The sequence below is a fragment of the Haplochromis burtoni genome, unplaced genomic scaffold, assembly GCF_018398535.1.
Source record: "Haplochromis burtoni strain Fernald_Lab_line unplaced genomic scaffold, NCSU_Asbu1 Contig_685, whole genome shotgun sequence".
NCBI classification, from domain to species: Eukaryota; Metazoa; Chordata; class Actinopteri; order Cichliformes; family Cichlidae; genus Haplochromis; species Haplochromis burtoni.
The window spans coordinates 62,498-74,489 of record NW_024583046.1 but is presented as its reverse complement, the minus strand read 5'-3'; the positions used below and the strand labels follow the sequence as shown (position 1 = coordinate 74,489).

The 11,992-nt window shown below is 42.1% G+C and overlaps 2 protein-coding genes across 2 annotated transcripts; one reads left to right on the top strand and one right to left on the bottom strand.

The window, feature by feature from the left end:
- The first annotated feature begins 1,435 nt into the window (after nucleotides 1-1,435).
- Nucleotides 1,436-4,866, top strand: LOC121812606 (frizzled-5-like). The gene has a single exon (XM_042215224.1). The coding sequence runs from the start codon at nucleotides 1,438-1,440 to the stop codon at nucleotides 3,121-3,123; it is 1,686 nt and encodes a 561-aa protein (XP_042071158.1). The 5' UTR covers nucleotides 1,436-1,437; the 3' UTR covers nucleotides 3,124-4,866.
- Nucleotides 4,867-8,547: 3,681 nt separating this feature from the next.
- On the bottom strand, nucleotides 8,548-11,138 carry LOC121812607 (cyclin-Y-like protein 1; the record flags this gene model as incomplete). Its single annotated transcript, XM_042215225.1, is given in 2 exon segments — nucleotides 8,548-8,840; nucleotides 10,976-11,138. Coding segments are annotated over 2 exon segments (280 nt in total), but the record flags the coding sequence as incomplete, so codon positions are not given.
- Nucleotides 11,139-11,992: the final 854 nt, after the last annotated feature.

The following is an 11,992-nucleotide window of genomic DNA, read 5'->3' as shown; positions in this document are numbered from 1 at the left end:
TCGCCTCTGTCAGTGCGCCCCAGGGTGGCTGTGGCTACAATGTAGCTTGCCATTACCAGTGTGTGAATGTGTGCGTGAATGGGTGGATGACTGGATGTGTAAAGCGCTTCGGGGTCCATAGGGACTAGTAAAGTGCTATATAAATCTGTCTGTATCTGTATCTGTCTGATTTGCTGAAGCCCTATGTCCCCACTCGTTCGCTCCGGTCAGCTGAGCAGCTGTTGCTCTCAGTCCCCAAATCACGGCTGAAACTGAGAGGAGACCGAGCGTTCTCTATTGTGGCTCCTAAGCTTTGGAATAATCTTCCTCTTCACATTAGGCAATTGACATCAGTGATGGTTTTTAAATCCAGATTGAAAACGCATTTTTATTCACTGGCTTTTGATTCAGTGGTTGACTGACTTGTATTTTATTGTTTTCGCAATGTTTATTATTTTATCGTATTTATTATTCTTATGGTATCTATTATGTTTCTGTTGTTCAGCACTTTGGTCAGCCTTGTGTGTTTTTAAAGTGCTATATAAATAAACGATGATGATGATGATGATGATGATAAATACAGGCCATTTACCATTACAGTTGATAAGATCTCCTGTTGTTACACACCCTTTGCAGCAACAATGCATTAGGAGCCATACAGCTTCTGTTTGTAATAGAGTTTTGGCTCTCTTGAACAGCTCATGCAGTAACTGTATATAAGTTGGAGTATTCTCATGTCTTCAAGGCATGAGAATACTTGTTAATATTTGTATAGAAGCTGTTTGTATAGAACAGATCACATGTTCAATGACAATGAAAAGAGCATCAAAATAAACTGTTTTTTAAGTGCTACTGACATCATGGAGTTAATGTTGGAGAACCACTGACCTAAGTTTTCATAGGGCTCTGCGTAATCATGTGAAAGAATACGTATACACTTACTTCTTCCATAGAAAGTAGAAGTAGAAGCAATAGGAATTCTCCCAAATTAGCTTTTCTTCATTTTATCTCTGTTAAATCCAGAATCAGATTTAAAATCACATGTTTATACACCACTTTGCATTCACTTATTAATTATTATCCTCTTAAGCCCCAAGGGGGTTTCTGAGCTTCCTGCTCAAAAATGTAATGCCCAAATTTAACTGATTATTTCTCTGCAATTACAAACTCTGTCCTTACAATCTTGGTATCAAAATAAAGCTAACACTTGTGAAATTTCATCAGAGGTGTAAATATTGAAGCAGATATTATTGTGTCAAAGATACTGAGACTGGAACACAGAAAAAGTAAGTATATTTTATCCTCGCCTAATTTTTTTTTTTTTAATTTTTAGCATATAACCCTTTTAAAAATATGCCTCAGATCACATTTGATTCCAGAAATTCAGTAACCAACATATAAACATCATCTGTGCAAAGATTTATGTTTCTAAAGTGAAACAGTTCTACAGCCCTCATAATGCTGCTGCTGCTGCTCCTCCACTCCCCTGGCTTCACATTAGGTGCTTCTAAGGATCTGGTGTGTGAGCCCATAACTGTGCCCATGTGTCGGGGCATTGGTTACAACCTGACCCACATGCCCAATCAGTTTAACCACGACACTCAGGAAGAGGTGGGCCTGGAGGTCCACCAGTTCTGGCCCCTGGTCCGGATTCGCTGCTCCCCGGACTTACTCTTCTTCCTGTGCAGCATGTACACACCAATCTGCCTGCCAGACTACCGCAAGCCGCTCCCACCCTGCCGCTCGGTGTGTGAACGAGCCAAACGGGGCTGCTCGCCTCTCATGAGTCAGTATGGCTTTGAGTGGCCCGAGAGGATGAGCTGTGAGCAGCTGCCACAGCTAGGGGACGAGACCCTGTGCATGGACCAGAACAGCAGCGAGACCACCACCCTGGCTCCCCCGTTCCCCAAGCCCACCCCTAAGGGCAGGACTAGACCGCCGAGCCCCCCGCAGTGCGACAGGGAGTGCCGCTGCAGAGAGCCGCTGATCCCCATCATGAGGGAGTCTCACAGCCTGTATGGCCGGGTCCAGACTGGCCCACAGCTCAACTGTGCCCAGCCCTGCCACCTGCCTTTCTTCTCGTCAGATGAGCACGCCTTTACTAGCTTCTGGGTGGGACTGTGGTCGGTGCTGTGCTTCATCTCCACCTTGACAACCGTTGCCACCTTTCTCATTGACATGGAACGCTTCAAGTACCCAGAGAGGCCCATCATCTTCCTGGCTGCCTGCTACCTCTTTGTCTCCTTGGGTTACATCATCCGGCTGGTGGCAGGTCACGAGCGAGTGGCGTGTGGCGCCAGCGGCGACCACCTACACATCCTCTACGACACCAACGGCCCCGCTCTCTGCACCCTCGTCTTCTTGCTGGTGTACTTCTTCGGCATGGCCAGCTCCATCTGGTGGGTGGTGCTGTCCTTCACCTGGTTTCTGGCCGCAGGGATGAAGTGGGGCAGCGAGGCTATCGCGGGATACTCACAGTATTTCCACCTCGCCGCTTGGCTCATCCCCAGCGTCAAGACCATCGTGGTGCTGGCTCTCAGCTCTGTGGATGGGGACCCTGTGGCTGGAATCTGCTATGTGGGGAACCAGAGTCTGGAGAATCTGAGGGGATTTGTGCTCGCACCTCTTGTGGTTTACCTCTTCACCGGATCGCTTTTCTTACTCGCCGGCTTCGTTTCTCTGTTCCGCATCAGGAGCATCATCAAGCAAGGTGGCACCAAGACGGACAAACTGGAGAGGCTGATGATTCGCATCGGGCTCTTTACGGTGCTGTACACTGTCCCCGCCACTATTGTGGTGGCCTGCCTGGTGTATGAGCAGCACTACCGGCCCGGCTGGGAGCGAGCTTCGGCCTGCCTCTGCCCGTCCGAACGCCAGCGCTTGGGACTAGGCCCAGACTACGCCGTCTTCATGCTCAAATATTTCATGTGCTTAGTGGTGGGCATCACCTCAGGAGTCTGGATTTGGTCGGGAAAAACTTTAGAGTCCTGGAGGAGGTTTGTGGCTCGACGCTGTCCCTGTTGGCCACAGAAAGCCACCGCTCCACCCTCAATGTACAGTGAGGCCAGTACTGCTTTAACTGGACATACTGGAACTGGGCTGACATCAGGGATCTACCATAAAGCTGTTCCGCCTCATATATGAGCTTTTAAGAGGACTCGTGTACAGCCACATCTCCCAGTATCCAAACACAGACTGGGATTGTGGACATATATCATAACTGTGAGCTATAACTGCTTTCCTTGGACGTAGAGCTCAAACCTTTGGCTGAACTTGACTGTCACTGAGGAACTAACCTTTGAGTTAAATGGATCCATAATGGAGTCCCACATGCTTCTCCTCATCCTGAGCACTGACAGAGAGAGAGAGAAAAAACCACATATTTATTTATGTATATATTGTACAAATATTTGGTGTTTAAAAAAAAAAAGATAACATGCCATATATTTAGTTTCTAACCAGCTGATGCCACTGCCACAATCGTAAGTGTAAGACGCCAGAAAAACAAATCAGATTTGAGCTGTATACACTCGTGTATAAATGTCAGTGTCTGAGTGAATTGTTTTGTATGGTTACAAACTGAAGGTGGGAAAAGGTCCTTATTATGTTGCTTTTTCCCAAAACCAGAGATGAAATTCTTTGAAAGTCTTTTTCTCATTTTAACTGTCTCATTAAATCACTAAAGTTTCTGTGGGGGGGAATCTAGTTTTGTTCATGTATTGTGAACCAATGCACAATTTTTATGTTAAAGATACAGGATGAAACTTCAGCCCCATCTGCTGGTTCAAAGGGGACCTGCTCACCCCCCACCTCACCCCCAACAGATGAACATTAGACCACAGACCCATCTGAATTTTGTTCTTAGCTGTTGAAAAACATTAATAGCATAAATGACCAATTAATGATTATTCTGTGGTGCCCTGACCTCAGCTCAGTGACCTCTAGAGGTCCTTGGACCTCACTTTGAGAACCACAAAGTGATTTTTATAGCAGTATTTTGCCAGAACAAACAGATGTTAGGGTTAGACTCTGTACAGTAAAGGTCACCTTAGACTCTGGAAAACTGAACTAGCCACATTTAACAAATAACCAAGACATAGTTTAATCCATAGTTTAAATCTATAGAAGTAAAAAGTAACAATTTAAATTTTCCCAGGTTGTTATTTATCTTGTTCTGTTTGGGATTTGGACTGCTGGATGAAGAAAACAAGCACTTTGAAAAATCTTCTTTTTGAACAATGTCACAATTTAAAAGCTCTTTTGCTTAATAGTTCATTAACTGAGGAACTTAGAATGTACCTGTATTTTGAGTTTTTCTCATGTAAGTAAGAACCAAACTCTCCTATGTTGCATGGATCTGTGGTCTAATGTAAGTTATCTGTTTGACAACTTGATAAAAACTGACTTTCAGAAGTCACACTCACTGCACGGTGTACAGTTTACCCAGAAAAGTGTGCGTGTGTGGAGGGTGGGGATGGGAGAGAGAGACAGAGAGTGCTAAAGACAACAAAATGAATGACGGTGGAGGAGTACAACATGAAATCCGTCTCAGTGCAGAGTGCTGCAGCGCTAATGCAGAACTGACTGGACCTGTGACGTTCTGTAATATTTCCATTCATTGTTGATGGTCATTTGTGTTGTTTAGATTACCGTGTGTCCCAAATGCTAGATAGCTCTAATTTATTAGTCTGATGTGTGTGAAGGAAATGATTGTATGAGTGATGATGAATGCCAAAAAAAAGAAATGCTCCTAAAACTGATGTGTAGATTAAAGAGTACATGTTGGGGTTTTTTCAGTTTTTACATTGACAGACCTCCTCAAAGGACGTTGATAAAATACTGTAGATTTTGATTCATGTTGTGGAATTAAAAGTGTTGGATCTTGAACGTTGTGCACTGCTTTTTGACTGTGTATGAAGCCCTAAAACATTAACTGACTGCTGAAGAGTGCGCACGAGAGCGCAAAGTTCAACTAGGAAGAAATTAGTTGTTCAGTAACCTGATTTGGAAGTTCTTGCATTCACTAATAATGGCAGTATAGTGGATGTGTAACCATTTGCTGCCCTGTTTATGACAAATTTGTGGAAATACACAACTATTCTACGAAGTCTCACCTACTTCCTGCAAGAGGGTTTCCTTGAATAGATTGCTGATCTCTTGGAATGTGTTGTCACATTGTAGCACCACCCTACATCGTTAAACGTCACAACAAGACACCTATTCATTCTTCATTCATTCCTTCAGCCAGACATATATGTAAATATCAGATGCATGCGAGTAATTGTTACTGATAGCAAGCTGAAAATGCAGCACTTGACCTGAGGGACATTAGAATTTAACAGAAAAATAATGAAGTCCAATGTGTTAGAAGTAAACCATGTGTGGTTTGATGTGGCTTAGATACAGTGTTACAACAGTATTCAATGTATAATCAGGTACTTTTTGGGGGGTGAAAATAACTTTAGAGACAATACAGTTGACGGGAATGTCTCTCTTTAAATAATCCAGGAAGCTATCAGCTGACTAAAAGCAAGATACTGTACTATTGCTATTGTATAAATAAATCTACTATTGTATGAATTCTATCTGTTCACTTTCAATATGCACACAGTCCTCTTACACACACTGAAAGCATTTAGGCATGTAGACATGGTCAAGACCACCTACAGTTTAAAGCAACAGTAACTTCCATAACTGCTCATTACAGCGAAGGTGTGCAGAAGAGCAGCTTTCAACCTTGTAGGAGATGGGCTACAGTGGCAGAAGACCACACCAGATATCACTGCTGTCAGCTAAGAACAGGAAACTGAGGTTATGATTTATATGGATTACCAAAATTGGACAATTGCAAAATTAGGATAGTAGGGTCAGAACATAAACATGAAAGCATGGATCAGTCCTGCCTTGTATAAGAGGTTCAGGCTACTGGTGGTGTAATAGTGTAAGAAATTTATTTTCTTGGCACACTTTGGGTCCTTTACTGTCAACTGAGCATTGTTTAAATGCTGCAGCCTATCTGAGTATTGCTGATGAGCAAATCCATCTTATCCCACACCACATCACAAAAATCAAATCTCAGAACTGGTTTGTTGAACATCACATCACGGTAATCAAATGGCCTCCACAGTCACTGGATGTCAGTCCAACAGAGCACCTTTGGGATGCGGTGGTACAGGAGATTCACATCATGGATGTTCAGCTGACAGATCTACAGCAACCCTGTGATGCTGTCATGTCAACATGGACCAAAATTTCTGAAGAATGTTTCCAGCACCTTGTTGAATCTTTGCTATGTGGAATTCAGACAATTCTAAAGACAAAAGGGTCCAAACTGGTAGTAGTACTTTAGTGTCAAGTGAGTGTATATTGTTATGCTACTGAAAGCAACAAAGGATAGATTCAAAAGATGCATTTAACAAACTTTTGCCTATACTTGCAGTACAGTTAACAGAAATTTACAGAAAACAAGTGCTTTCATATGATCTTTAGACATTTATGCAATCAGAATGATTTATCTAACTCAAGAAAAACTTGTTTCAATTTCACCACTGACAAAAAGAGCCTCATATATATGTTTAAAATTTGAACTGATTCCAAAAAAAAAAAAAAAAAAAAAAAAAAAAAAAGTAGATAAACTGCTTAAACTGGTTTACAATTCAACCATGTAGCCACACCTGTTTCTCAGTGTACTCCTAGTGCGAAGTATCAGCTCTACTTTGGACTGCTTGCGTTCTGTGTGACGGTTAAAATCAAATTAAAATGTATTTATATAGCACATATTAAAAACAACAAAGTTGACCATAGTGCTTCACAGTCAGTAAAAGCATGAAACAATTAAAACAAAACAATAAGAAAACAGGGCAGGAAACCATAGGTGACAGCAGAACAAGCCAGATAACAGCCAACTAGTTAGAATCAAAAACCAAAGTACAAAGATATGTTTTAACACATGATTTAAAAGACTGGATAGAATCAGCAGTACGAATATGAACAGGGAGGTTATTCCAGAGTCTGGGTGCTACCGTTGCAAAGGCTCGGTCACACCTAGGTTGTGCTAGGAGCATCTGATTGGAAGATCTTAGTGCTCTATTGGGATTGTACAAATGGAGGAGTTCGGAAAGATAGCTGGGCGCCAAATTATTTATAATTTTAAAAGTGAACAAAAGAATTTTAAAATCTATGTATTTAACAGGGAGCCAATGTAAGTTGGCTAAAATTGGAGTGATGTGTTCATAGGTTCTAGTACCTGTTAAGAGACATGCAGCTGCATGTCTGTAAAAACCAAGGAATTACAATATGAGCGATTCTCTGATTCCCTCACAACTGTGGGCTGTTTTTGATTTAGATATCATAATGCCAGCTAAGGTTAATGAATGGCGCATGTTGTGTTTTTCTAATATTCGGCTATAACACAGTGTTTAAACTGAACTCTGGGAAGTCAGGCTCAATATTCTCAACAATGTTTAGAACTTAGCTGATCGTAAAGACACAATATAAAAGACAATAAACCACATTTGTTACATGATTAGTGTTTATTTAAAATACTCCATCTGCAAATGTTTTTTTTTTTCTCAATTAAAAACAAGACAAACTTCACAGCTAGAAGCCTACATAGTAAGCAAAAGAGAAGGGGAGCATCCATCAGTTTGTTTTCCCCCTCAGTATCTGTGTAGTGTGTTCCAAACCTTAGCCTGGATGGGTCCTTGGACAAGAACAACACTGGTGATCTTTTGGGGGGGGGGGGGGTGGGAATGAGGATCTAAGGAACTTAATACTGAGGCTGACCTGCATATACCCAACTTCCATATGGAGCCATTAATTTTCAAATACTGATCCAGAGTCAGTAAACAGCCTTGTTTGATCACCCGTGGTATACACAACTTAACACCAAATTGCAAATGGCACTCCTGATTTTGCTGTCACAAAACAGCTGACTGAGAAGACGTCAGCCAGCTCCCACACAGTGATAACAGCTCAGTGTCTTGTAATATGAGACATGGTGGATGTTCAATCCTGATGGACAGAAAAATGTACTCAAAACATATCGACAGTAAACATGTCTGAGTTACAGTCGCCACAGTAACTTCTGGTATTAAATCTAATTTACAACAAAGATCATTTTACATTTTTTTGTGGCTAAAGGAAAAAAAAGATACATTTGGTGAAAGTTTATATTTATATACTGTTAAGGAATCCCAGGAAATGACCAACCAACATTAACTTCACTATGCTATAGCACTCAAGCATGATTTCAATCTTCATTAACAAAAAAACCAAAAAAAACCAAAACAAAACAATTCGCCACATCTGAACAATCTAACATTTGCTGGTTTTGGTCTTTCGTGGAATACGGTGACAGTAACAACAAATATAACTCACCACTCTGTTCATCCTTTAAGGCTGCATGAAGTAATTCAAACACTTTTGTAGAAAAGAAAAAAACAGAAACTAAAGTGTATTTCAGACAGATGATGAACTCAATCATTCATGTTCAATGTGTTCTCTCAGAAGTGATAGACATGACAAATAAATAAAGGACTTGTAAAAACAACAGTCAAATGATAATGCTTCAGATAAGGTAAACACCTTTAATTTAACAATCACGCACGTCTACAGCTGTAATGTAAATTACCGTGTGGACAGGTCATACAGTGGCGGTTTGTCCTTGCCTGATAACTCTGTGGGTAATGCTTTCTGGGGTTGGCTGTGGGTTAGCTGAACTTTGGAGGTCAGAGGGCAGCAGTCTATGAGAGCACAGCATTGGAGCGTCGTATACCTATCAGGTTGTCTGCGCTGAGAGATCGCCTCATTGCGGCTCGACTGAGGTCCTTGTACTTGTCTTCACATAGTCTTGAAATGGCCTGGAGGGGCATTATCAAAGCACAATTACTCAAAAGTCACACACAGATGGACTAGATAATTTTGATTTAACCAGGTGGTTTGAATTAAAGGTATCTAATGATTAGTAAATGATAAAACAGCCTTTGTTGCACTTTAAAAATCCAGGTCATGAGCAAAAAAGCTACATACCGTATTTTCACGACCATAAGGCGCACTTAAAAGTCTTAGATTTTCTTCAAAAAGTGCGGCGCGCCCTATAGCGCGGTGCGCCCTATGTGTTGTAAGGAGGACGTAGTAGAGAACACCATGAGAACGTTAAAGGGTGAAGTGTGGGCGTTGATCGTATATACCGGGACAATCGCACATACCTGTATAAAAGAACAGGTATGTGCATTATGCAGGACATCGTTGTTTTAACAACCCTGAAAATGGCAAAGAGACACGCTTACGAAGCACAGTTTAAACTGAAGGCCATCAGCTACGCGGAGGAACATGGAAATCGAGCAGCGGCGAGAGAATTTAAGATTAACGAATCGATGGTTCGCAAATGGAGGAAGCTGGAAAACAAGCTCCGGCAGGTCAAGAAAACGCAGCTGAGTTTCCGCGGACATAAGGCGAGGTGGCCGAGTTGGAGGAAAGACTCGAGCGGTGGATCATCGAGCAAAGAACGAGCGGGAGAAGCGTTTCGACGGTCACCATTCGGCTAAAAGCAGTTTCACTTTCACTTTTTATGAAACGGTGCCATTTTTCCATCCGGACCAGGACTACGGTAGCGCAGCAACTTCCAGCGGATTATAAGGAAAAGCTGGCCATCTTCCGCTCCTACTGCAGCAAACACATCGGCGACAAAAACATCCAGCCCAGCCACATCACAAACATGGACCAGGTCCCGCTCACTTTTGACATCCCGGTGAGTCACACTGTGGAGAAGAAGGGGACCAGCACGGTAGCGATACGCACAACGGGGTATGAAAAGTCTTCTTTTACTGTTGTGCTTGGCTGCCATGCTAATGGACAGAAACTGCCGCCTATGGTGATTTTTAAGAGAAAGACTTTGCCTAAAGAGAAGTTTCCAGCAGGAATCATCATTAAGGCAAATGAAAAGGGCTGGATGGATGAGGAAATGATGAAAGAGTGGCTGAGGGAGGTGTATGTAAGGAGACCAGGTGGTTTTTTCCACGCATCACCATCGCTGTTGATCTGTGACTCTATGCGTGCCCATCTCACAGCCGATGTGAAAAAACTTGTGAAGCAAATGAACTGTGAGCTTGCTGTCATTCCGGGAGGCCTGACAAAGGAACTCCAACCGCTGGACATCGGTGTGAACCGCCCGTTCAAAGTAAGGCTGCGAGCGGCCTGGGAGCGATGGATGACCGATGGAGACCACAGTTTCACTAAGAGTGGAAGGCAGCGCCGGGCGAGTTACGCCACAATTTGCCAATGGATTGTAGATGCTTGGGCTAACATGTCTGCTGGCACTGTTGTTCGAGCTTTCGCAAAAGCCGGCATCGTTTCCGAGGAGCCGCACGGCACGGAAAGTGACTCTGACGGTGAAGACAGTGAACCTGGCATGTTTGATGGAGATTTAGCGCAGCTGTTCAATTCAGACACAGAGGATGAGGACTTCGATGGGTTTGATTGATGATAAAAATGTGAGTACCAAACTTTGTTTTGCTCCTGCTTTATTTTTAAATACGCACACTTGTATGCTTGTGTGTTGTTGATGATGACGATTACCGGCAATAGAAATGTGAGTAAGGTACCGAACTCAGGTTTGCTCCCGCTTTATTTTTAAATACGCATACGGTACTTGTATGCGCCCTATGGTCCAGTGCGCCTTATGTGTGTGTTAAATACAGTAATGGCACACATAACTGAGACTGCGCCTTTTAGTACAGTGCGTCTTATGGTCGTGAAAATACGGTAAGAAATTTCTCAGACTGTTTTCAGAGGGTGGTTCTTCCTACTGTACTAATCACTAACACTTTTATTAGTTCAATTAAATCCTGCTTGTAAATCGTGCCATAGAAACAGTTGCCAAAATAAAGAGCCTTTAACTTGAGAATACAGAGTATCCAACAGCAACTCCTAATCTGAGGCAGCGTTAGATGAGTATTACAGACGGATGTTCTGTAGTCTCTGGAAGGAAGCTTACCTCTAGTTTCTGGGCACGCTGGTTGTTGAGGGGTTCCAGTGGGAAACTGAGGTTGTTGTCATCGGCCAGCTGTCGCAGGTCAAAGTAGTACTTGGCGTAGACGCTGGCCGGCACATTGATGTTAAATTGCAGAAGTTCCAGGAAGTGGCGCTCCATCTCATTCCTAGAGATCAGGAAGACACCTTAGGGTTATTCCCAACAGTCAAAACCTGGGACGTAATTTGGACTGTAAGGTATGAATGTGTGTAAAAAAAATAGAGCCCATTTTTTCCCTAGGAAAGAACAGCCTAGTCAACCAGTCTCAAAGTTAAAAAAAGAATTGCATTTTACATAATTTGTGACATGGTAGGAGACATTTGAAAAGATTTATCAGAATCACACTTGTTTTTGCAAACTGCTTTTTGAAACTTCAAGCGGCTGGTTATGGATAGAGGTGGGCGTACTGATTCAAATATTAATAGTACTGTTGCTATTGCTGGTGGTTTTGGTATTGAATAGATACTCTGTGTCGCTTAAGTTCAGTATGTATCAACTGAATTGAGGTTTGTTTTTTTTGTTTTTTTTTTAAAATTGTAATATAATAAAGAAAAACAAAATCACAACTTATTAACCATGACAAATGTCTATTTTTTGTGTGGACTATCATGTTTATGTTATTTGTAGACTATAGCACATCTAAACAGCAGAAGCTGACAGAAGTGCTTTAAAGACAGACACATTTAAAATTCATGAAAAACTTCAGTGTGCTGTCGTTTTGATTTTTTTAATTATTGTGAAAACTGAAAATCTGTTATTTAGTGATCATTACAATTATGTTGAGAATTCACAAAAACGATGATGATTCATCCCAGAACTCATGACACGGTCTCTTCATTACATAAGCTGCCTTTATTGTATTATTGCAGCATGGTAGCACGGTGGTTAGCACTGTTGCCGCACAGCAAGAACGTCCTGAGTTCAATTCCACCATCATGCCGGGGTCTTTCTGTGTGGAGTTTGCATGTTCTCTCCGGGTAC